Here is a 27035-nt window from a genome sequence, read left to right as displayed (position 1 = left end):
GAGAGAAGGAAAAGAGGAGAAACTACTATACATTGATTTGAAAATGTACCTTGGGTTTCATTTTGTGGTGGCAAAGCCCGATTGCTTCTTTTGTGTGACCTTTTAAATTCACATTGTTTGGAAGAAAAACGATCACTTTTGTGCAAGAATGTGATTTTGTTTGTTTGGTTGGTTGGTTTGCTCTCTTTGTTTGCTTGTTAATTAACGAAGGTCTTGTGCCTGCTTCCTGTTTCTTTAGGTGGCTTACATAAAAGTTTGTGTCTGGAGTTTCTGCTGTTTGTAGCTGAGTTGTGTGTTTTGTGTGTGAGAGAGCATTCCTGTTTGTGTCGCTTTTCAAGCAGTCCCCAGCACCCTATAGTTTGTCCAGGCTTTTGGGATTGGTGAGAATTTCCCTGGCCAACCTCCAGGTCTGCTTGGCAGCGCTCTCCAGGGCCGAATGGGGCTTGCCCTGAAAAAGGTCGAGGTTGGGCAGAAAGTAGTGAGGGCAGCGGCGGCACTGCAAGCAGGAGATGAGCTGCAGCAGGATGCCGTTGAGCCGATCGCCTAGGCACGCCTCGTCCCAGTCCGTTTCCCGCGGGTGTTTCTCGCACTCATACAGCAGCAGCGTCTTCATGTGGTAGTTATTGAGCGGCTGGCCCGGTAGCTCCAAGTGGCGGTCCCGCAGCGTCTTCAGCACCGAGAGACACTTGTTTCGGCAGCCGCCCATCAGCAGGCGGTTCTCAGCCTCCCCGAACTGTAGCACCCAGGCATCGCTCTCTGCAGAGCTCTGCTTGCCGGTCAGTGAGTAGCACTCTTTCGACAGCAAGTTGAACCCTTCGGCCTTGACCTCCGCCACCCGATTGGGGCCGGGCCAGGGGATATGGGGCATAGGCCACTGTGCCGCACTGCGAGGCCAGATACCGGTGCACTTGAACGCGGGAGTGATTTGCACCACGTAGCGCTCCCTGATGCGCAACTTAACCTCGCTGGTGTCCGCGATCATCTTGACCACATCCCGATAGCTGCACTTGTCCACCGCCTGAGCCACCAGGGTCTGGAAACGTGAGCGGATCTTGCGCGCTGAGAGGTAGCCGGACGCTGTGATGAACTCGACCCAGAGAGACATGCTCCGCTTCCGCCCATCACTCAGTTTGAGCACCGCGCAGCCGGGCAGGGAGCCGTCGTCCACGAAGTTGAAGACGCCCATCTGGTTTAGGTAGAGCACCACCTCGAATTCCGTGGGCGAGATGACCTCCAGCCCCTCGTAGCGGGCATCGATCTCGCTCAGGGAGCTGATGAAGCGAGGCTCCTGTACCTCCACTTCCTTTAGCACGTCCGAGACCACCTTACAGACCTCTCGGATGGTCTTGGCGATGGCCGCCTTGCGCGCTTGGCAGCGCTCAGTGTAGTATTTATTGAGCTGGTAAACCAGCTTGGCCTGAGCGGCGATCATGTTGGGGCACAGGTCCGGGCTATACACCGGCGTCTCGCAATACGTTGAGGGATCCAAGGCTTACGCAGTGGTGGTGGCCCTGCGGCAGGCGAAAGAGGCGTCGCGCTTCCCCTAAGCCCCACTTTCACTCTTGTTTTCCACCTGGACTGACCGGCTGATAAAACAGCCGGCTTGCTCTTTCTTTCCCCTCTTTAGAAACCTTTTTTCTTCTCCAGAAATAAGAAAAAAGTAATCTTTGAAGAGGAAAATTACCTGCTGGGACTTTTTTTGCTTGATGTGTAAAATAAAGATGTGCTTGTGAGAGAGATGAAGTGGGGGGGGGGAGAGTGGGGGTGAGAGAAAAATTCAGGTTACCAAGAGGTTAGGCTTAGATGTATGCAGCCGAGATTGCCCAGAAATCTGGAAATGAGGTCTTTTAAGTGCCAAAATAAATTTAAAAATAAAAGCGAAACATTCAGTGTTTCATTCTTAAACTTCTCTCCCACGCTGGTAGGACTTCTTCACTCAGCGTAGGTAAGTGCCTTTTTCCTCACCCTCCCCCAAATGGAAGGTGAAGGACGTAATTAAGGTCCAGAGAGCAGTGAAGTGCAGCTCAGTCCGCGGCACACTTGGAGGTTTGCAGACGCCTCCCCGGCACTCTCAGCGTGATGGTCTGGTCTCTTCTCAGGGGGTCCTGTTGTAGCGGTTTTCCTCTTTTCCTACTGGAGGCGTTGTTTGGACTGGGTTGGTTTGTTTGCAGTGGTTTCTTCTTGTTTTTCTCTAGGTGCAAACCGCTGGAAGTTGTTTGATATTCATTTCTGCTTCGTAATTTATAATTTTGGCCCTCACAAAATCTGTTTTAGTGTGACGAAGTCGTTGCCTGCGTTGCATCTGGGGTTTCGTTATAAGGATTCAGGGGTTTTTCTTCTCCTCCCCCTTTAGGTTGCTTGTGCTGATTCCACTTTCTGAGTCGTCTCTCCCTCCTCCCCTCCAACGTCGTCTCTCTCCTTTTCCCTCTCCCTCCCTCTTTTTCTCCCTCCCACCTCCCTCCTTTTCTCTCTCTTCCTCTCTCTCTCTCCCCCTCTCTTCTCTCTCAATCTCTCTCTCTCTCTCTCTCTCTCTCTCTGCCTTGCTGTTTCCTGGAGTTATTTAGTTTATGAATGGTCCAGGGCCATCATGAGGGGGGCGGAGCTTCAGTTCCTACAATCGCTATCCGAGCTGTCAGTGCTTTAGCCAATCCGAGAGAGAAGACAGGCATGCTTGGCAGACAGTAGCAGCCACCGCTGCACTTGATAAAGAAAGGGGGTAAAGCGAGAAGTAAGAAAATAGGAGGAGATAGTAGAAGTCAAATGCTCACACACATTTTACAGCCCCTTCTTTATCCTCTCCTCTTATCAGTTGCAAGGAAGAAAAAGAGAGTCTATATAGAAGGGACTTCTGGAGATGGCTGGAATAACGCGAGAGAGTAGCAGTGGTTGAGAAAGGTTCACTTTTTTTTTCCTATCAACATTGTGCAGAAGGTGCAAACTCTGACAAAATTACTTTTGCTTGAAGGCAAATAGAAGGAGGAGGGGGAATCTGGGAAAGAACCTATGTTTTTCTAGATTTTCTCCTCTGGCAAACTCTTCCTCCCTTCTCTTCCCCTTCTCTGCCATTGTTGCCAAGAGCCAGAGCAATTGCTGTATGTGTGCACCAGTTGGGGTTTGTGTGCGAAGTGGATATGGGGTGAAGGTTTATGACCATAAATCTCTATTCAGTAATTTCCATATGCTGTTGAAAAATGGGGCAGGGTAAAAATAGTGCAAGCACCTTGTTTGATAACTCCGTCATAATTAAGATTCAGATATATTTTATGCTATTTATTGTTTAAAAAAACTAGTTATTAGAAAATATGTTTAAGTTGTGAGAAAGAGTGCAAATTTATATATGGTTGAGTATTGTTGGATATACTTTTAAATTAACATAAGCCACGAAAATTGTTTTAAACAATAAAAAATGAAGGGAAGTAAAAGTGAACCTGAGTTAAAGTTTTCTTAAAATGTTAAATGTTGTAAATCTAGTTTTGAATATACTCTGAGGCAGTACAGAGTTTCACTTGTAAAATGATTTTATTTTCATAATTGACTGTTGCTTTTAAAAGACTTCACTGCTGCAAAAATCTATAACTATCCTGTTATTGATTATACAGATGGCTTCACTCCTCCCTTGGCATTTCAGTGAAAACTCATGCATGTGCTTTTAGTGTATGTATTATATGTTCAAGCTGTACCCCTTGTAGCCTTTCCCTACTTTTGGATGGAAGAAACTGTAACAGTGTTTTTGATTTGCTTAGTATTGAGGGTTTGTGTTTGAATCTCAGGTGTCTAGATGCTGAGTCTTTTTTTAAGACAAATCAAGTAGATGGAATTATTTTTAGTTAGATTTTGGGCATTATATTCTCCAATAATGACATAAGAAATGAAAATCTATGAAGCCATTTGGGCAAAGACTTCTTTTTGCAAAACCAGTGTACATGCGGCTTTTGCAAAACCCCTTGGGAGGGCTTGAGGTGCCCTCTTAAAAGCTGGACCAGGTGAACTTGAATTCAGTTGCATAAGGAAATTTTATTTCTCTCCATGTACTTGATGTCAGATACTTGGACCTCTTGGTTCTTTCTTAGATGTCTGGAGCGGATGACTGGTGCCTTGTCACCCCCTCGCTCTCTTTGCCATAAGCCCCTTTCTAAAGAACTGGTTGGCTTTTTAAAAATCAAGTCGGATTTTGTGTAGGGTATGTCTTTAGTAGCCAGGAGTGGGGAAGAACAGTCGGAAGTAAGCGTACACCAAACTCTGGGGTTCCGAGCTTTATAGTCAACTTCTTCCGTAGTGGCAGAGACTTGGGGCGGCTTCAGGCTCCAGCCTTCCTGGGGGCGCAGCTTGCATCTCGGAATGCTTGGCGGTGGAAGGATAGAGCAGAGCCGCGGCATCTTCGGGGTTCGCGCAAGTGCGAAGCCCAGACTCTGTGGGTAACCTGGCTAATGCTCTCGGGGTCACACTGGCACTCTGGGAAATATTACGGGGCAGGAGGGGCACTTTGCTGCAGAGTTGTGCGACCAGCCATGAGAGGATCCGTTGCAGCTTCTCCCGAGGGCAGTTACTGGGCGGAGACTTGTGTCGGGGACAGAGGGTGCAGAGCTTTCCCTCCCAGACCCTCGAGGTGGCCGCTTCTTCCTCACATCGTCCGCGAGCAGGGGAGGCCTTGCGCGTGGACCTGCCCGGTCCGCGACACTCCTGGGAGTGTTTGCAAAAAGTCCCAGGGGTGACGACAGTTGTCCATCTTCTCGGCTCCAGTGCGGCGTCTTCACCCCCAGGTCCATGGGTAGGCGCCCAGCGCCCGCCCTCCTCGGGTGGGGCGGCCCAGGCCACTCGGATCTTCGCGCCACCACTCCCTGATACCCCACTCCTCTTTTTCCTGCTCTGGCGGCCTCAACTAAGTTTCGTGGCACCCTTGTCTCTGGGTTTCTCCACTTTTAGGTACAGAGGCTGAGGGATGATAAAACGTTACAAATGTTTTGATTTAAAAACAATTCATTACCAATTTACCTTGTCTGAGGTAGATGCTGTAGTAAATAATAAATCAGTTAAACAAAGGCGACTTTAATTTATTGCCATGGTACTAATTAGAAACATCATTCGAGCAATAAACTTAAACACTTCCAGCAAATAATGCTCGCTCTTGCTAGTTCCCTTCCTCTCCCCCCTCCCCCACCCCAACACTCTCTGGCTGCCTCTGCTCTAAGAGCTGCTTCAGCTGTGTGTTTGCGGATCCGCTCTTCCTCTGGTTGAATAATTGAAGGGGGAAACGGTATCGGAGGAGGCTGTAATTGAAGAGCCCCTGTCACCTCTGCTTTTATGTATGTTAGTATAGAAGTCCATCAGCAGCTCCTTGATGGTGTATTAAAATGAAGTGGCAGCCCCTTCTGCAGGAGATACCGTATTCTATTAAAGGAGACCAAGTGAGAGAAAGAAACTCTAGAGGCTAAAAGCCACTTCAAGTCTTCAGACCGATTGATCTGTATTCTCTTGTTATAATCCGTCTCATCATACTTGAGTTAATGAGGCAAAAGAGGGGAAGAGAAATCTGATGGTCCTTGACAAATTCATTAGGGAGGCTGCAGGACATTTTATTTGACTGTTAAACATCTTGTTTGTTTGGTTTAGGCAATGCCAACATCAGCATGCTTCTGCCTAGACCTGTGATGTTGGGCTAGCTACAGACATTCCTAAAAAGAGGAGGAGGATATTCAGGGTGTGATTTGAATTTTTTTGTTTTGGATTTCGTGTCGTCCATAACCTTCAGACTTCTCTAGTCTTTACCTTCACCGTCATTACTTTAGAAGCGTTTTATGAGAATGTGCATGATAATACTAAGGTGGGGGTGTTTTTAGTTACTAGAAACTGAAATGTATATGTTGAAACTTTAGCCTTAAAATTTCCTGTTTCCTTAAAGTAAAATTGAGTCAAGTTATAGCAATTAGTGTGCTAGTTCTTGAAAAATGTGAATGTTTAAGCTTCAGAAGAATAGCCAGATTATACAGTATGTCCTCTTTTTAATTGATCATGAGCATATAAACTTAATTATTAATTGAATTTCCTCTTGGAATGAAATGCCTATGAGTACAGAAACTTGGAAATAAAATTTAACTATTTATACAAACAAGATTTTCAAAATAAAATTGGTCTAAATGTGAGGGCCTTTTTATACTTAAAATTAGAAGGAAAACTGGGTATTAGTTGGTGCTAAAATAAGGTAATGTGTTGGCAAAATACTTATATTGAAAATATAACTGAAGAATAATGGGCAATTAATAGAATGCTAATTTTATAATATGTTATTCTAAGATAGTAATACAATACTTGATTTTCTCAAAGTTTTTCTTGAAATAAACAATCCAGTTGTGATACTTTCTTGAATAGAAAATTCAGTCATATTTTCCTACAGCAGTTGACTTAAACAGCCTCAGCTTAAGTGCTTTGAGAAAAGAACCCTGTCTTCCATTTATAGGAAAACAGTATGAGAGAAAAAAGAGAACTAATGCTCTTTGCCTGTCATTTTAAAACATTCCTGCACTGCTGATGAAGCTTGAACTGCTTCAGGGAATGTATGGATTTGAAAAGAAATGATTCAGTAGTTCATGTTGTGTTTCTCAGGAGCAAAACCAAACTAATGGCTGAAGTCAGAGCTTCTGTACATCTGACAGATATAATCCTGTTTACATTTCCAGAGAATACAGAATCCTTAAACTGTTTTATTTTTTGCTGATCTTTACTTAGAAATGTGTTTACTGAGTTAAACTTCGGTGCATTTTTTACTTTATCATATCACTGCGACTTAAAAGATACTCATTTTATTCTCTAGAGACACAGCATACAGTATTGCAATAATCCTTACTAAAGAGTATACAGATTTTAGATTATATAATTTTGTTTTCCAGGAAAACATTCAAAAACTAATCAGATTATTGAATTAAAAAAAAAAAAACTCTGAAGGATTTATACTTTCTGGAAAACAAAGGACCTCATGTTTATGTGTGTATATTCTCTTCCTCTAAAATCTAATTTTGAAACATCTATGCAGTTGCTAAATTTTTGGGTTCTTACATACTTAATCTTTCAACATATTTATAAAAATGCTTGATTTTTTTAAAGAAAAAATAATTTTGGTCAAAATATAAATGGGGAAATAACTATTAAATTCCCTGAATTTAAAAACGATTCTAGTAAAAACAGAAAGAAAAGTGAATAACCCAAACACAATTTGTTTGTGTATTAGTTGATGAAATTTTATTCAAGTAATTATAAAAAAAACTTTTAAAGACAATTATCAGGGTTATAGTATCTACATTGTATTAAAAGTCAAAGTAAAACCACATTCTCTTTTGCTCTCTGTGAAATGATCTGATTTCCAAAACTGAGGTATCATAGACATTGTATCTAAACTATCAATAATTACTATTCTGGAATCAATCTAGAGAAATTGAATGTTTTCTTTGAACAGTTCACTGTAGTACCTGTTTTAAATGGTCAGTTATGCTACTGAACCAAGTTGTTTTTGTTTTTCTTCTTACAAAATAGCTTAAAAAAAAAAAAGAAACAAACACTTGTAATCTCTCTGATTGGTAACCCAAGGGTATTGTTCTCATTTGTAAGTTTGAACTTAAGGTAATGTTCTGTCAGGTAAAGGCAATAGCTTTAATTTTGCATAGTAAACCTATCGAAGTGTATTAAAAAATAAATCTTTTACATGCTTTGAGCATTGTGTTGTGGGCCTTTTGAATTTGGTTGGGTAACCTTGGGTAATATATATATGATTAGTGGTGGTGTTTATACTTTTACATCTTTTACAAGTCTAATTCTTACATTATTTTGTAGGATGAGAAAATTGAAGAGTACAGTATATGTTCATGTTTTCCCCCAAGCTGAATAACAGTTGTATATATGAGTACCTTATTAAGCGATACATAATTTGATCTCACCAAGATGTATAATGATAGAGCAAAGAAATTGTACTCAGGAAAATGGAAGTAGCAGCTTTTAGCCTAACTGAAAAGTAAATACTATTGTATTATTGAGCTAGGATATGAAATATTAAGAAAATCCAAGTTAATTCAGCAAGCATCTCTCAGAAGGTGTTTCATTGAACTTACTGTACTCTCACTTATGTTGGGATACATCATTTGGTCTTACCAATAAGTCATTTAGCTTTTTCTCATTTTAAATGTATACATTTTTGAGCCTGAAAGGCTACCAGATGCATAGTTAATCATCAAATTAGGTAAGTACAGGCTTCCAACCATACTTAATTAGATCCTTTTATTTCCATATATAGTTAAACAAGTTCTGAAAAGTTAGAACAAATAAGATCCTGTCCTGTCCTCCTTCCTTCCTTTTTAACAATTGAACTTGCTAATATACTATGAGGTAAATGAGGTAAATATTAAATTTCACCTGTCAAATAACTTTGGCTTTCATAAGTCACTATAATCTTCAACAAATGAGAGGATTCTTTAGTAGAACCAGCTCTTAACTCTTTAAGGAATGATTATGTAATTTGTGGATTATTATTTGTGTCTAGGTGTTTTTTTAATATCAATTCCAGAAGACAGGAAAATCAGTATTAGTCAGTATTGAACTTGATGCTAAATAAATAAAAACTTTTGATTTCCATTTGATTCAAGACATTAAATTTTATGGTTTAAAAAAGGTGTGATATCCTTTGTTTAATAACTTACTACTACAGACTCACATGTAGACTATGTTTCTTGGAATCTTAGAGCCATCCCCATTCCCATTTCTGTTTTCCCTTGTGATCAGTGCCAGAGATTTCTGTAACAGATGATTGAGATTAGGGATGTAGATTATGCTAGTTCTGAGCTGTACTTAGTTCAAAATATAAGACTTGGCTTTGTGTTCTGTATTTCTTTCAGGTCATATGAGACATTTTGTGGACCTATGTTTAAAATTATCAGTTAAGCATATCATATGGATAGTTTTGTATTATATTTTAGGAAAACTAGCCTTAAGAAACTATAAGCCTCAAAAGGCTTATAAAACTAGCCTTTTTAAACATCTTAGTTTATTTTAAAATATATTGGTTCTACAGCACTCCATCTACATTGTTACTAGTAGAGGTAATTTGGCATCATTCTTTTGCTACGATTACAGGAAATTTTTAATGGATTTTGTATTATTTTTAATGGAAATGTTAAAAATCTAGCCTGTTCCTTCTTTCAAACATTGTGAATTAGAGTAAAAGTGATGTGCTGAGAGGTCTCTCTGATTCCTTGTAGTGGTTAAACAACAACAAAAATTCTTCATTGGTTCCAATCTACATATAGAAGACATCTGTGTAGTATAAATGAAATAATATTTGATGATCTAAGGAATGGAAACTTTTCCTGTAACCATGTGAAATCAAGCTAGGATATAAAACAGCTGTCTTGGCCTATGTATATCAAGGTTCTGCCAGCCTGTTTCTTTTCTGAATTTTCCCTTTCTATCTTCCCTTATTATCTTTGGATCCTAAAGAGTCATTCTTTTATTTTCTGACTGGTTTTGTCTGAAGACAAAACCTGGGTTGGTAGGTTTAAATCAGCCTGGATAGAGTGAAAAATCTTTGATCTATGACTATGACTGTTTCCAAATGATTTGCTTGCTGGGACCAGACACTATCCATGCCCTTTCACTTTGCTATCAGATAGGTACACACAAAGGACCTGAAAGGCTACCAGATGCATAGTTAATCATCAAATTAGGTAAGTACAGGGTTCCAACCATACTTAATTAGATCTTCTATTTCTAATAGTTATTTGTTCTATGGTACCTTGTTGGTTAAGTGTTCTACAAATCTAATCTCTTCTGGAAATTAGTCAAAACTTTCTATAAATTATAGCATCAATTAAAAACAAATGATACAAAGCTGTGTATTTTTAAAAATATATAAGGTCTGCTGCCCCGTAGCTTACCTAGATAGATAAGATAAAGAGAGGCAGTTTGATAGTGTCTAAAGAGCATTAGTCTAGGGGAAAAAAAGCCCTGAAATTTTTGTCCTCGGTTGGCTACAAACTGAGTGACCTTAATTGAGTCATTATCTCTACTCACTATTGTCTCAATTCTTAATTCGGGGGGTGGATTAGAACTTTTTTCTGCCTTTTCAAGATAAAAAATCTATAACTTCATACCATAGCATGATTTAAGTTGTTGTTTATATCTTTTAGTTGATTTTAAATCAGAAATCTTTCTGCAAGAATTTAGACTTCCAGTACTGCTCTACTATATGAAAGTTTTTAACATGTAAAAATTACAGAAAAGAATAAGCTTACAGATGGTTATATTCCATCCATATTTTAGTCTTAAGGGAAAAAAAATTACAAATTATAGATTGGAAATGGTTGTGAGGGACTACCAAATAGCAACTTGGAATAAATTCTAAGAGTATACCAATTATTGCTTGATAGGAGTTGGATCATAAAAACATGAAAAAGAAACAGGCATGTGTATTGTATATATAGAAAAATAGTGTGTGTTTGGAGGTGTACATAAGATTAGCAGGTATTTTTTTTTCTTAAAATGTTGAATGGACTCTCAGTGTTCTGACATTTTTATAAAGGTTAGATATTCTGTAAAAGTTCTTGAAGCCAAAGTTCAAGTTCACAATTAACTCCAAAAATAAAAAATTAAAAAAAAAAAAAAAAGAATGGCCCGTCTTCTCCTCAGAGAAACTATAGTGCTCTAAGCAAGTGTAATATTACCATATTCATGTTGTGTTAAAAGATAGATCCAAGCAGGAAAATGGTTTTCAAAATACAAGTCACGATAATAAGTAAAGTTTTATACTACTTTCTCATGCTTTTCACTTGTTTTCATCAGAAGATCTGACAAGCATAAAAGTGTTAACATCTTTTATTTTACAGATGTTCTTAGTTTTCTCTCAAACTGTAAAAGATGCTGTATCAGAGAAGCATGGTAGGAAATAATTTCAACACCTGCCTTCACTGATGTGATAACTTACTATTTTCTAAGCTTGTGGATATTTTTGGGGTGAGGGATGTGAGGCAAGAAAGAGACAATATATTGAGATCTAATTATTCTCATTTTGAGATATAGGTCAATCTGTCTGCTTTATTATAAGTTCTCTCTAAAATATCTTTTCAGTTGACATAGTTATTTTTACTTCTCTGTTGTGTTCACTGGAAGTCCCTCATTAATGCAGTAGGAGTGCAGGTGACCACTGAAAGAGTTGTTGATGGACACTCTGTGGGTTTGCAAAGTGCAAACCTAAAAGACTAAGCGATGAGAAATGCATTGCTATTTGTGAATTTATGTTTTATCTCACTTCACTTGAAAATTTATGAGTAGTGTAGCTTAAGGGTGCTGGAGTTGTGTGTTCCAGGGCTTGCCCCTACTGATAACACCCTTGTTGGCGTGAAAGTGCAATGCAAATTATGACAGTTACAACCTTCTGTTTTGTTTAACCTGTCAGTAGATTTCCTGGCTCAGTGCTGAGGGCAATGGTGTGTTCAGCTAGTCCATATTCACCTAAACTTAAAAGGTCAGGTTTCTACAGGCAAGCCTAGTCAAAGCCTAATTGATGAGGAGGGCAGGAAGACAGAATTTACTGTTCTGTTGGCTAGTTTCATATCGTTAGGTTGTCCTGAAAGCATCAGGCAGTCACAACCCCTTTCATGTAAGTGCTGACCCTAGACAGGAGCTGACAATCAAAGGAGGCAGCCACAGGAACCAGTGCAAGTAGGCTATTGATTTTTCAGTTAGGTCTAAGTAGTTTGTAGTATGGGTAATGGGTGACAGAGGCAGGTATGTCATTATCAATGAGCTCCAGAACAGTAGCGACAACCCTCTCTCATATTTCCTTCAGCACTGACAGTATGCATCCAGAGGCGGTCAATAAATCGCCCAACCTTTAACTGACAAGTGACTTGGAGGTTTAGGTTGAGGGGTGGAAGTTATAGAGCTAAACTTCTCTACTTGAACATGTACTGGATCTAGCAAGAGTCAGTAATTATACTTTAAGTCTTTGAAGTTTTGATTTAGATAAGTCTTTGCAACTCTGAAGATCAGAGTTTACTTTTAAGCTTTTGAGAATTTAAACAACATATTTATGTGGTTAAAAAATAAAGAAATGAGCCAATCATTCGTAAAGATAATTAGGCAAGGATAGGTAAGTTTTATGTTATTATGGTATAGTTTTGCTTTTATTTTAGACTAGATCCTAACTCAATCGTGGTATCTCTGTTATAAAAGTTCAGCAGTTGCAAATTGCCTCTCAAAATCCATTTTAATTCCTAATCTCCACTTAAATGTTTTAACTGTAGACCAATTTTAAGTAGAAAAAAAATTGTACCATTTATAAATGTGATGTATTATTCCTAAAGCAATTGCTATTTGACCTTCAAATTTGTTTTATATTACTTTTCACAATAAAATAGTCAGGCATAGAACATTTAATGATTAAAGTTTGATGAATTATAGTTGCTTCTGAATTTAAAAAGAAATAAGGCTGATTTTTGTTTTAGAGGCATTTCATATGGATATTTACATTTAAAGATAGATACAGTTTATGTTCTCATAAACACAAAAGTGTAACAGGTTTTGACTAAAAGTACACATGTTCTAAAAGGATATAAAATAATTTAGAGATATTTTAAATTTAAGTCAATCTCTATTTTGTTACAAAATGTAAGTAATATAAAGAGAAGATAATATTTATAACTAGAAGTGGGAGTTTCAGTTGTACCAGGATCCTTGCAAACTATCATATGCTTACATTTTTGGAAAACTTTAAACAAATTGAAATAAAACAGGAAAGTAAATGTTTTTTAAAACTTCCTTAAATAACTTATCGCTATGATACCTTGTTTAACACTGTGATATTGTACAGAACCAGAGTTCAAGTCTGTAGTATCATCTAGCTGTGGAGTACCCTGCGTGACCACATGAATCATTTTCATTCGTCCAATGCCACTGAAAATTCCTTGTTTCTTTTCCTTTAATCAGCAGGTTAATGCACACTGAAGGTATGGATGCTTAAATATTTTCTTAAGTTTGAAGTGACATGTCTGTGGATACCCATCTTCTTTTTTTCAGATATAGAGAATACAAATTTGAAATGCAGTGAAACATGGCTACTATTAAAATATTGTAGTCTTAGTTTCAAAGAAGGTTTGGGATTATGTAATCAATTGTTAGAAAAATTTCATTCAGATCTCTTGAATTATTCACCTTTTGAGACTTACAGTTTCTTAAAGCTAGATTCCTTTTAGAATCATTGTTTTTCCCTGTTGTTTAGTAATCATTCACTTAATCTGTGTTTTTCTGTTGGATTAGATAAAAGATTTGGCTGAGAATCTTGTAATCTTTATATTGTTAGCCTATGTTATGGGTATAGCTTCTTTTGCTGTATTTGCAATCCTTCCTAAATACAGTGGGTTTTTTTAGGAATTAAAAAAAAATAAGCTGAAGAAAGGGGGTCAAATTAAATTTTCATGAAAGAAAATCCTAATCAGCAGTGACAGTCTAAGAGAAAGATGATTGCCACTTGGTCATTGTGGAGAGGCACTTAGATTTGGTGTCAGTGCTTCTGTTAATGATGACTAATGTCTTTCTTGGAGCAAGTGCATGCTCCAACATAGTGCTACAGCTAGAGAGAAAGGGCTCAGCAATAGACACCACTCAGCAAAAGCATTAGGTATTCTAAAACAAAGGCTTTAATGCAATCAATTTGGCAGTCTCTATTATTAGAAAAATGCAAACATAATTCTAAAGCATTTAACAACACATTTTAAACTATTTCATGTCCAGTACCGAGAGACATCATTTTAAAATTAAAATGTAAAGAAATGAAGCAGTGTTAATAAGATGTGCTCTCTGTTTTGTTACTTAAGGAATGGGCATGTACATTGCCACTGCACAGAATCATTTGTGTTAAGAAAGTTTTAAAGAGACAGACTTGCAGTATTTTTTTCATGCTGCATTGCAGTATCCTGAATAAATACTTTATAGTTGCAAAAAGAAAATGAACGACTCAAAAGATCTTTTTAGGTCTTTTAATATTAAATATATTGCTTTACAAAAAGATGACATGTGTTATTTCTTCAGCTTTTCCCCAAAGTGTAAGACCTTTCAGAAGGGCATTTGCAATGCTTGTCATATTTTTTCATATACATCTTATTGGCCTGACATGTCTTGAGAACCATGAGAACACAGATGTCATTGCATTCAGACAACACTAATTACTTTGGGATTTTTGCAGCCTCAATGCCTGCATGTAACTGTCGATTATGATTGTTCATGCAGCCTACAGTGGGGACACTTTGCACATGAAAATACCGAGGCACAAAAATAGTGAGACAGGCCATTTAGTCCCCTATTGTTCTTCAATAGAACTTAGAAGAAAAAAAAAATTCCTGACACATCAATTTCATTCAGTATTTTGCATTTGAACCATGTTTTGGCAACATTTTCCTTTCTGAAGTAAGTGTGTTACGCTTTAGCGTACAGTGAAATCTATTATCCATCTGTTCTTTAACCTTGTACAATCTTCTACATTACTTTGTCTTCAAGCTTCATGGGAAATTTCTTTATGTAGCTTATAGTTTGAGAGAAACACTAATTGTGGTATGAGTCTTTTGAAAGTGACAGTGCAAAACAATAAATATGTATGATGTGTTCTGGTGTGCAATTTAATGTTTAATGAGAAGCTGCTGCAAATATGGTTAGTCTCAATTTAGATAAGTGCAATCATCTTATGCTTTTAACACAGGTCAGTTCTTCCCTTTGTTTAATTTTCTCTGTAACATTCTGGGTTCCAGTTGATGATTCATGGTGTTTAGGTGGTTTTGAAATATCAGAGGTCAAATGGTGGTCAGATCTGAGCTCTCACTATTAAATGTGAAGACCAAATGCATGTTTTGATAAAAAGCATAATCTGTGTTAATCACCGATTGAAAATAAAAAACTCCAATAATGTAACTTCATATGCTGATGAAGCAGAAATTGAAGCAGCTTGATCAAAGATGTACGATGAGATAAAACTGCAGTCTCTGCTGTACAGTTATAGTAATTATGACTAATGAACCATCCAGTCTGGATGAAATGGCATGCCCACAGGGACTGTGTCCAATCAGTTGTGACTTATGCAAGCTGAACAAATCATTGATGGGGTTCCAAATTCTATATCACATGAAGTATACTCTTTATTATCAATATAACTTTTGTTAGGGTAATGTAAAGTGATTGGAAGTTACCTAAATTTTGTTACATATAGAATATAATTCTTTTTCTAGATATAGAATATCTTTTTCTCTTTCCATATATTTAAAACTAAACATATTTTTGTGACCTTTGTTTTACCTCTTTTTTCTTAAGCACACTTATGTCACTAACAATTCTGTGACTTTCTTCTTGTCCTTCTGTTGTGCTACCTTTGAACATTTTCTCTTTTTTAGAGCTATTGTTACTTTTGTCAGGACATTTTGTTCATTAGCCAGATATTAGAGAGATGCTTTTATAATAATATAGTACGTATGAGGCATTTACTGTGGGCCTGCACCGTTCTAAGTGCTTTACCTGTCTATATTAACTCATAAGTCCTAAGAACAGCCCCTTGAGATAGGTGCTATATGTTATCACCATTTTACAGATGAAGAAACTGAGATGTGGGAAGGTTGAATAACTTGCCCAAGGTTACATGCTCTTACAAATTTTGGATTATCTTTTAGAGATTAGTTATATTCTTCTGGCCCAAATCTATTTCTGAATTATCCTTGCTTTCCTTTTTTCCAACTGGGATTAATTTTTTGTTGTTACTGTTTTCTGACATCTGGCAAAATTGCTAGGGTATTTTAAAACTGAGAGCTCGGGGCACCTGGGTGGCTCAGTCAGTTAAAGCGGCTGCCAGGTCATGATCCCAGGGTCCTGGGATGGAACCCTGCATCAGGCTCTCTACTCAGCAGGGAGTCTGCTTCTCCCTCTCCTTCTGCCTGACGCTCTCCCTGCTTGTGCTCTCTCTCTGTCAAATAAATAAATAAATAAAATCTTTAAAAAAAAATAAAACTGAGAGCTCGTGTACAGTTCTAGAATGGTTTTCAGGCCCCTAAACTCAATATTCAGGTTCCTGAACTCCTTCACTTGGTATATTTTAAATGACAGGCGCTTTCAGGTTAGAGTTTTTAAGAATGCATGGTTTTGGTATGAATATCTATCTAAAATGTTATAAATATGTTCATTTGATACACTCTTGAAACTGTAAAATCTTTTAAGTTGTAATGAGAAAACACTCTCCTCACTTAAAAGAAAAAGTAGTACTGGTAAAATAAGCTTGGTTAGTTTTCTTCTGAGAGTATCTATACTGGAGTTTTTCTCATCAGACCAGGTGTAGTCCTCGTCTTAATGATTTGTTATTCCCAGCACCTTACACACTTCCTGTTAGATAGTAGGTATATAATAAATATCTGTGGAAAGAAGAAGAGAACAAAGAAAGGAAGGGGAACTTTTCAGTGATTCAGTAGTTCAAGGATTACATCAAACACATGCTTTCATTCTAGCTCCCTTGACAGGTTTTTACTTGGAGTAATAGAATAAAACTGGCTGTCATTATTTCTATTATTTAAAATCCTTAAAACCCTACCTAATCAACTTTGTTTCCCACTAACCCCCAGTCTGAAGTCTTTGTCTTTCCAGGTTAGCTTCCTTACATATATCGTGAAATGCCCCACAGAGAGAGCTCTCTTTGAACTGATAGTCCAGTTACCAGCAATCTCAAACAGTTTAATATATGTTTTCATTTCTCTTGTCTCCCCTATGTCATTATCCATGAATTCATCTCCCTTTATTAACTTACTAATGTGAAAAGTTATTGAAAGGCTGCCATCATCTTATTTGATCTAGATACATAATACATACTCCATAAATACTGGTTGGTTGATTAATAATTTTGGGCCCTCCTCTTTCAAACAGATTTCTTCCTATCACCAAGGTCAAATTTTCAGTGTGAGATGTCTGGGGATAGTGTTCTGAAAGTCTTTTAAAACTCAATTGAAATGAGATTTGTACAAGAATAATATTGAGCTTCTTATTCTGTGTTAGGGCAGTATGCCAAGCACTTTGTTTTAATCCTCTCAGTAAATCTATAATGAGTTATATTCTGTTACTGTTCCTATCTATATAGAAACCAAGGCACAGATAGAGTATATAAGCTTAGTTCATTCTAAAACTAAGAAGTGGCAAAGCACGACTTACAAAGATGGTGACAGTTTTAAAGCCATCGAATTTTTATTGGTATCCTGTCAATGCCATGCTCTTTTGTTTTTTAATGCCCTCTCTGCAGTTGTCTATGATAGTTCCTTAAGTTCTGCTTTCCTACAACTAGAAGGATATCTATTGCACACCTACTAATTCTTGTCTTCTCAAGATACGCCAAAGCTGCATTTTTCCCCCTTAATATTCAGAAGAGGAGGATAAAACCTTGGTACCCCACTCTGAAATGTTGGGACATGATCAGATAATGCAGAAAGAAAGCAATTTTTGTCCCATGTATTTTGTTTTGTTTTTGTTTTTCTAAATTCGTGGAGGACCAAATAACAATTGTTACCATCATTTTATGCAAGTTTTAAGCAATCATGGCATTGTAAACTATGTCAGGTAGTCTGGTTAGGAAACTCCTAAAGGAATATGTAGTAAATCATAGGAAAAATACTTGAAATTTAAATCTGGTTTTAAAGTGACTGGTAGTTATATCCATGGCTGTTTATAGAAGATGAAAATGGAGTTAATAAAATGTTGCATATTTTATTCTTAGGAAACATTGTGGCTTATAATGAGTCTTTATATAAAACTGAAACCACTGTGTTATCAAAAAGGAAGCAGTTTACCAAATATAGTAACAATTTTAATTTCTGTGTGGAGTTCAGCCTTTATGTGGAAACTGATGCAATTTATTTCATGAGTGTAATACTCTATGTATTTTTAAAAACACATCTATATTTTGATTGCAGAAGTTTAGTTATTCAAGTTCTAATTCACTCAATAAAGGGCAATTTACATGTAGTTAACAATTTTGTCTTGGTAGATACTGTTTGAATTATTGAAAACATTTTAGTCTGAAGTCAGTACAATTATTGATCTTCTTTTAAGATTAAAATTACTTTAAAGCTTTTCCTAAATAGTTTAATTAGAAATCTTTAATTAAAAAAAATATAATAAGCTCCAAAAATGGTAACTTGTTATTTTGAGATGAGTCTCTGTTTCATATTAGGCTTTTTAAAGTCATATTTTATTTTTTCATGAGTTATTTTATATCTTTGACCCCTTCAGATGTAATTCAGGTATTATAAATTAATATTAGAATGCCTAAAATGATTCTTCCCTTACAAATTTCTTAGAAGGGAATTGAAATGGTAGATTTATATAATTAGAACCTTAGTTATATTTAAAGGACTTCAAAAGATAAAATTTTAAAAGAAAAAAGAACACCAAATTATTCCTGTGCTATGATTTTATGTATGTTAAAGTTATATTTATGAAGAAAGACTTGAAGAGAATGAACAGAAAGTGAACAGTTAAAGTATAGGAAGAGTTTAATTTCCTTCATTGTTATCTTAATATTTATTCAGTAAATTTATATATGTACATATAAATAAATATATTCCAAAGTATAATATATTTTTACATAACTCTTAGGTTATATGGCTTTACCATATTTTATTATCTTTTATATATTAAGGAAATAAGCCAGGATTCCATTATGTGCAGCTTATACTTTGCCATGGAAATTGTCAGCTAGAAATACCAGGAGAATTGTTGGATAAAAAGTATATATAAAACCATAGTACATATACTACAACTCTACAGTGTTTTACATAATCAACATAAAGCATAGATTTTAAAGACAATATTACACTGTAATATTTCAGTTTTGTGATTATGTGTTGCTGATATTGGTTAAGTCTTGTTTTAGATTGCCAAGGCCTGTGTATCTAAGCTTATATACAAATTTGTCATAAGGTTAAAAAAAGATTACTTGAAAACAAATTTAATTCTGGGCAGCAGGGAAGCAAGCATGAATAAGACATAATTTTGGACATCTTCTTGCTCTCAGTTTAATAATATTGGTACTGTTTAAATATTTGAAAGCCTTTGATGAAGGTGGATAAGGTTTAAGAAAGTGACTTGTAGATTAAATATGTATTCTCATCTGTTCTAATACTACATATAACTTGACTTTGTTTGCTTAGTTCTGTCTTCTTCCTGTAACTTTCACACTAGGAAGTTAAGAGCTTATTTTCTCCCCTGTCCTTTGAATGTTTACTGAGAATGCACAGAGCAGGGGTGGGGGAGGTTGCCTATGTGTGGAAAAAATGAATTTGCACTTAACATTGCCATTTATCACAGCTGCCTATAACGGTGAGGGTATGTGTATGACTATGCTATCATTGTCTCTGCTGCTTCCCATTCAGGGTTGCAGATGGAGTAAATATACATAACCTTCTACAGGAAAATTTAAGGTTCAGATTGCAAATAGGGGGAGAATGTCCTTAGAAAACAACCACTGAATACTCAGCAACAATGAAAAGAGCTGAGGTGAGCAGAATATTATATGCTGATTGGTAGATTTGCAGACAAGGAAAAAAGGCATTGACTAGCCTTGTGCATTTAAAGGCAATCTTTATGACTGAGTCAAGAAGCTCAAGAGATAGTGTGAGCAAAAATAACAGGAAAGAATTAAAGGGGGAACTAAGAGGGAAAGAGTAGTAGAGATTGAGGGATAGTCAGTAATGTGGAGAATAATGAGAGCAGAGCCATTCACAGTAGATGAAGTGGAGTAATAGGTAGTAGTACACCTCTGTTGTCAAAATATCACTTGGAATCTATATTATATTCTAATGGTGAATATGGGAATCTTCTTTGTGTAGGCTTGGAGGTTGGAGTAGATAGGTTGTTGCTTTAAACAGTAATTGACTCCCATTTTAATTCTGTTCAGTTTTAAAGATTACATTTATTGCACTTTCTATAAGAGAAAAGAAAATAGCATACATATTAATTTTGTACTGCTGCTCTAATAAATTACCGCAAACTTAGTGACTTGAACAATATGGGTCTCACTGGGTAAAGTAAAGATGTTGACAGGGTGCATTCCTTTCTGGAGGAAAGACTCCAAGAGACAATTCATTTCCTTGCCTTTTCCAGCTTCTAAAGGCCTCCCGTATTCCTTGGCTGGTGGCCCCCTTCCTCTATCTTCAAAGCCAGCAACCACAGGTTGGGGGCTCCTTACATCGCACATTACTCTGACTTGTTCTTCTGCCACCTTGTTACACTTTGAAGGACCCTTGTAATTACATGGGTGCAGTGGATAATCCAGGTTAATCTTGTTTTAAGGTTAGCTGATTAGCAACCTTAATTCCATCTGCAGCCTTAATTCCTCTTTGCCATTTAAGGTAACATATTCATGGGTTCTGAGGATTAGGATGTGACATCATTGGGAGGGAGTATTCTTCTAGTTACCACACAATACCATCATGGCTTAGAGATATTTTCACCTAAAGGAATATGGGATTATAGACCTTCCATTATTTAGAAAAAATTCTCATTAAGAATAACTCTTCCTCCCTGATTACAGAATAACATAGTTTTATCATATTAAGAGTAGATTAAAACATAAAACTTGTGACAGTTTTCAGGAAGAATTTTATTGTAACTTGAAGTAGAGGATCACTTAAAAAGAAAAGAAAAAAAAAAAAAAAACGGAAGTGGGGCTTGAACTCACAACCTTGAGATCAAGACCTGAGCTGAAAGCAAGAGTTGGATGCTCAACTGACTGAGCCACCCAGGTGCCCTGGGGATCACTTTTTATAATTTGTTGTAGTTTCAGATAGCACTTACTAATGGTAACTCTTTTCATTGCCAATGATTTGAATTATGTACATACTAAGTATCAATTTGGAGCTCTTAATATTTGAACTAGGGAAACCTCTTAGAGAGGAGGCCAAATAATGTGTTTTTTAAATTAATTATTTATTTATTTATTTTAAAGATATTGTTTATTTATTTGACATAGAGAGAGACAGCGAGAGAGGGAACACAAGCAGAGGGAGTGGGAAAGGAAGAAGCAGGCTTCCCACCGAGCAGGGAGCCCGATGCGGGGCTCGATCCCAGGACCCTGAGATCACGACCAGAGCCAAAGGCAGCCGCTTAACCAACTGAGCCACCCAGGCGCTCCCAAATATGTGTTTTGTGTACTCTGTAAGTTAGTAATTTTATTAATACCAGCAAATGGTACTAGTGAAATCATAATTAGAAATCAGTTTTCATATTTGAACAGTTAGCTTTACCCTTTTCCGAAAATAGCCTTCAATGAGTTCATGGTCACAGAGGACATCACGGGAGAGAGTTACTATTTTTGCAAAACATTTCAAAGCCCAAGCTTCACTGATGTTGGCTCAAGCTTATCACATATATGTCATATATGAAATGAAGAACATGTTCTTTTAAAAAACTTATTTGAATGTATCTATCATTAACATTTGCCCCATTTGTTTTATCATTTGCTCAACTCTTTATATATATAATATATAAAACATATATACATAAAATGTGTACACTTAAATACACACTTTTTTCCCTGAATGATTTGTATACATCATGATCCTTCATCCCTAAATACTTCAGTGTGTATTTCCTAAGAATAGGAACATTTTCTTATTTATATAACCACAGTAGTTATCAAATATATGAAACTTAGAATTGGTCTCATACTTTAACCTATCATCCATATTTCACTTTCATTGATTGACCAAGTAATGTCTTTTATAGCATTTCTTTCCCTCTAATACAGGATCTAGTCTAGGATTAGGCATTACATTTCATTTCCTTAGTCGCTATTAATCTGAAACATTTCCTCAGCCTTCCTTTGTCTTTTTTGACACTGACAGTTTTGAAGAATACATTTCTCTCCTTTTCTCCTTCCCTTTTAAATAAAATAATCCTCATTTGAATTTATCTACTGTTCCCTTCATTTGAATTTATCTACTGTTTCCTTATGATCAGATTCAGGTTATGCATCTACTTGGAATAAGTGATGTGTCTTAATTCTTATAGTTTTATATGTAGACACGATGCCCATCTGCTCTTCAAAGCTGATACTAATTTTGATCATCCAGGGTGTTGTCCAATATCTTTAGTATATTTATTATTTTATCCTTTTCAGTTAATAAGCCATCTGTAGTGAGATTATGAAAATACTTTACTTCTTATAAAAATTCTAATGAAAGCTAATGAAATCTGAATGAACTGTGGAGTCCACTTAACAATTCTTGCCTATATCCGTCTTTAGAAGGGTGGTTACAAAATGATCATATTCAACATCAGCTCTTCTTCCACATTGATCGTTTAGCATTATAATTTAACATGATACCTTTTTGTCTCATCCAATTTATTTATCTATTTATTACTGGTGTGGTCTCATGAATTTCTGTTTTCAGTAGGTAAGAATTCATCAATGTTCATAATCACTTTAGTGCTCAAATTATTTCAGCTTTGGCCAGTAGTCTTCAAGCAGGTTTTTATGTCCTTTTGACACATTCTTTCTTTCTTTTTTTAATAACTTTTTAAAAAATTTTATTATGTTACGGTAATTACCATACATTACATCATTAGTTTTTGATGTAGTGTTCCATGATTCATTGTTTGCATATAACACCCAGTGCTGCATTCAGTACATGCCCTCTTTAATACCCATCACCAGGCTAACCCCCCCTCCCAGAACCCTCAGTTTCTCAGAGTCCATAGTCTCTCATGGTTCATCTCCCCCTCCGATTTCCCCCCCTTTATTTTTCCCTTCCTACTATCTTATTTTTTTTTTTAACATAGAGTATATTATTTGTTTTAGAGGTACAGGTCTATGATTCATCAGTCTTACACAATTCACAGCGCTAACCATAGCACATACCCTCCCCAGTGTCCATCACCCAGCCACCCCATCCCTTCCACTCCCCACCACTCTAGCAACCCTCAGTTTATTTCCTGAGATTAAGAATTCCTCATATCAGTGAGAGCATATGATACATGTCTTTCTCCGATTGACTTATTTCGCTTAGCATAACACTCTCCAGTTCGATCCACGTCGTTGCAAATGGCAAGATTTCATTCCTTTTGATGGCTGCATAATATTCCATTGTATATGTATACCACATCTTCTTTATCCATTCATCTGTCAGTGGACATCTAGGCTCTTTCCATAGTTTGGCTATTGTGGACATTGCTGCTATAAACATCGGGATGCACGTACCCCTTCGGATCACTACATTTATATCTTTGGAGTAAATACCCAGTAGTGCAATTGCTGGATTGTATGGTAGCTCTATTTTCAACTTTCTGAGGAACCTCCATACTGTTTTCCACAGTGGCTGCACCAGCTTGCATTCCCACCAACAGTGTAGGAGGGTTCCCCTTTCTCCGCATCCCCGCCAACATCTGTCATTTCCTGACTTGTTAATTTTAGCCATTCTGACTGGTGTGAGGTGGTATCTCATTGAGGTTTTGATTTGGATTTCCCTGATGCCGAGCTATGTTGAGCACTTTTTCATGTGTCTGTTGGCCCTTTGGATGTCTTCTTTGGAAAAATGTCTGTTCATGTCTTCTGGCCATTTCTTGATTGGATCATTTGTTCTTTGGGTGTTGAGTTTGATAAGTTCTTTATAGATTTTGGATACTAGCCCTTTATCTGATAGGTCATTTGCAAATATCTTCTCTCATTCTGTCGGTTGTCTTTTGGTTTTGTTGACTGTTTCCTTTGCTGTGCAAAAGCTTTTTATCTTGATGCAGTCCCAATAGTTCATTTTTGCCCTTGCTTCCCTTGCCTTTGGCGATGTTTCTAGGAAGAAGTTGCTGCAGCTGAGGTCGAAGAGGTTGCTGCCTGTGTTCTCCTTTAGGATTTTGATGGACTCCTGTCTCACATTGAGGTCTTTCAACAATTTTGAGTCTATTTTTGTGTGTGGTGTAAGGAAATGGTCCAGTTTCATTCTTCTGCATGTGGCTGTCCAATTTTCCCAACAGCATTTGTTGAAGAGACTGTCTTTTTTCCATTGGACATTCTTTCCTTCTTTGTTGAAGATTAGTTGACCATAGAGTTGAGGGCCCATTTTTGGGCTCTCTATTCTGTTCCATTGATCTATGTTGACACATTCTTTCATTTTCCTGAGCGTTTTCTGACTTTATGGGATAGCAAGAGATTCTAGGTTCATCTTGTACTTTCCTTCCTGCAGCTCTGAAATCAGCTATTACTCCAAAGAGCCTTGATTCATTTCAGTGAGGATTAGTATTAGAAACCCAAGATAAGGGTACTGAGTGAAACATACGTAGGATGAGACACGTGTTCTTTTGTGTTGCTTTAATAATAGTGGGATCTCTATTTTTGTGGCATCTTTTTACTCAGCTTCATATTTTAAAAAAACGTTGCATATTACTTTTAGATCGCATTTTGTTTGTGGATTTTGATTCCATGTTGATAAGATGTTGGTAAAACATTGCAAGACCACTTTGGCAGTAGTATCCAATTTATATACCACAACATTTGTAAATTTTATAACAACTTGCATCTGTATGGTGACAAAGATAACTTTTAAAATGTCCAAACTGCATAATGTGTGTATCACAGTGTTTATATAATTTATAAATAATGCAAAATTTATTTTATAGGCAAAATTGTGTTAGCAGTTTCAAATATAATACAGAAGTCAGCAGTGAACTTTTAAGTAAATATAGAGGTTAAAAAACTATTAAAATCTTTTATAAGTATATATACATAGTCATCCATTCCACAGAAATTTTTGAATATTTACTATTGTGCCAGCTGTGTTGATTGCTGAGACTACAATGGTAGGTAAAAATGGACATGATTTGGTTCCTCATGAAGCTTTACACATTAATCATATAATAAGATTTTGAATACATTTAAGCATCAAACATAGTAGCCATTTAAATTATGATTCATTTTCAAACGAAAGTATTTTTTGATTATCATAATTCAGAGATAACAACTTTTTGATTAAGGTTAGTGGATATTTGGGACAAACTTGTAATAACTCTATTAACTGTATTGAACATGTAAGAGTGCATATTTATTTTTGAGGTCCTATAAAAGTTTTACTTTTTATTTTATTCACTAGAATATTTTTATTTTTTTTAAAGATTTTACTTATTTGAGAGAGAGAGAGAGTGAGCACGAGATGGGGGAGCGGGAGAGGGAGAAGCAGACTCCCTGCTGAGTAGGGAGCCTGATGCGGGACTCAATCCCGGGACTCCAGGATTATGACCTGAGCCAAAGGCAGTCACTTAACCAACTGAGCCACCCAGCGCCCTATTCACTAGAATATTTTTAGATCCCATTTGTATATGAAGATAAAATTGTTTACAGTTGGGGGTGCCTGGGTGGCTCAGTCGGTTAAGCGACTGCCTTCGGCTCAGGTCATGATCCCAGGGTCCCGGGGTCGAGTCCCGTATTGGGCTCCCTGCTTGGCAGGGAGTCTGCGTCTCCCTCTGACCCTCCCCCCTCTCATGCTCTCTGTCTCTCATTCTCTCTGTCTCAAATAAATAAATAAAATCTTTAAAAAAAAAATTAAAAAAAAATTGTTTACAGTTGTCTATATTTGATGAGCTAGTTAGGTATTAGTTTAGTTCATGAATAAAGATGAGCTAAAAGTGTGTTATCTATTAAAACCTGAGTACACATTAGAATGTTACGGGTTGACCAGGATATTTGTCTTAAGGTCTCACGTGTTTTAAGTAAATAACAGCATCTACAATTTGGGGGTATGTGGTAGCATTCTTTGTGTGTATGTGTGTGTGTGTGTGTGTTTGTGTTCTATAGTATTTCCTTCTGTGATAAAACAACTGAAAATTTTACCACAAAACTTGGAGTTGGTAGAAGGAGGTGGTGTTGGATTTAATGATAGTCACTCTGATTTTCAGATATTTCCCCCCTGCTTAAACAGTAACCTCAGACATTTTAAGGGTGTTTGGACCTTGTTTTCTATAATTAACATTTACTGCTCAAAGCATAGGTTTAAGCAGGATATTTAGAGTGACTTTTCTCTAATCCTTTGTAAAATGTTTCTCCACCCAACCCCCCACTTTTTTGTTTTTGATGTCTATATCTTCAGACTCTAGAACAGTATCTCGCACATAATGGCATTCAAGAAAATTTCTTGAATGAATGATTGAATGTGTAAATATTTTCCTTAAACACTGTAATGTAAAGAAAGCTCATTTTGCTTGTCCTCATGGATTAAGTTTTTAAGTTGGCAGGAGCATTATTAAGAAAGGTCGATAATACCTTATATAGAGGGTTACATAATTGTAAAACCATCTTGGAAGAAATTTTTTTTTGAAGAATTTAAGATATAATGGGAAAACTAAGGTTATAGAGCAACTGAGATCAGGGGTGAACCTATGAAAGCCTTTTTATTATTTTATTTATAAAATATATTGATGAAGTTTGTTAAGAAAATATAACCATCTCATACTTCTTTAATTATGATTGATTCTGTTCATTTCCATTTACCATTCTTTATCTGCTAAGAACATTTTAGGATTTCTCATCTCTGTGGCTCTGACTAAATGCTCACGTGTGTGTGTGTATATGTGTGTGTTTTCAGATAATAAGCAAAAGAAGAAGTAGTCTTTCTGGTCTAATCCTTTAGTAGACTTTTAAATCCTGTCCTGATTTTAGTAACTCTTGCCTTTCTGATCTTCCTGGACTTTGCTTCCTCACTCCAACCCAGTACCAGAAATACCTACTGACTCACCCTTTGAGATTTATTTTTTTATGCCTTTATTTTTTTTTAAGATTTTATTTATTTGAGAGAAAAAGTGTGCATGGGAATGGGGGAGGGGCAGAGGTAGAAGAAGAAGCAGACTCCCCATCAGGGTGCCCCACCTGGGGCTCAGTCCCAGGACTGAGGCAAAGGCAAGATGCTTAACCAACTGAGCCACCCAGGGGCCCTGAGATTTTTTTTTTAAGAGAGGAATTTGGGGGCCCTCTTTTTAATCAAACTATATACTATGATTTTCCCTCC

The 27035-nt window shown here is 36.8% G+C and overlaps 2 protein-coding genes across 7 annotated transcripts in view; one reads left to right on the top strand and one right to left on the bottom strand.

Moving 5' to 3' along the window:
* The window catches only part of LRBA (LPS responsive beige-like anchor protein), an 841444-nt gene that overhangs the window by 547234 nt on the left and 267175 nt on the right, over nucleotides 1–27035 (top strand). The window lies entirely within an intron of this gene.
* MAB21L2 (mab-21 like 2) lies at nucleotides 269–1432 on the bottom strand. The gene has a single exon (XM_045880321.2). It carries the CDS (start codon nucleotides 1430–1432, stop codon nucleotides 353–355), a length of 1080 nt encoding a protein of 359 aa, XP_045736277.1. The 3' UTR covers nucleotides 269–352.

The sequence above is a fragment of the Mirounga angustirostris genome, unplaced genomic scaffold, assembly GCF_029215605.1.
Source record: "Mirounga angustirostris isolate CCGP_5_RB_7025 unplaced genomic scaffold, mMirAng1.0.hap1 SCAF_2, whole genome shotgun sequence".
Taxonomy (NCBI): domain Eukaryota; kingdom Metazoa; phylum Chordata; class Mammalia; order Carnivora; family Phocidae; genus Mirounga; species Mirounga angustirostris.
The sequence above is the reverse complement of the archived record's forward strand: the minus strand, read 5'-3'. Positions and strand labels throughout refer to the sequence as shown.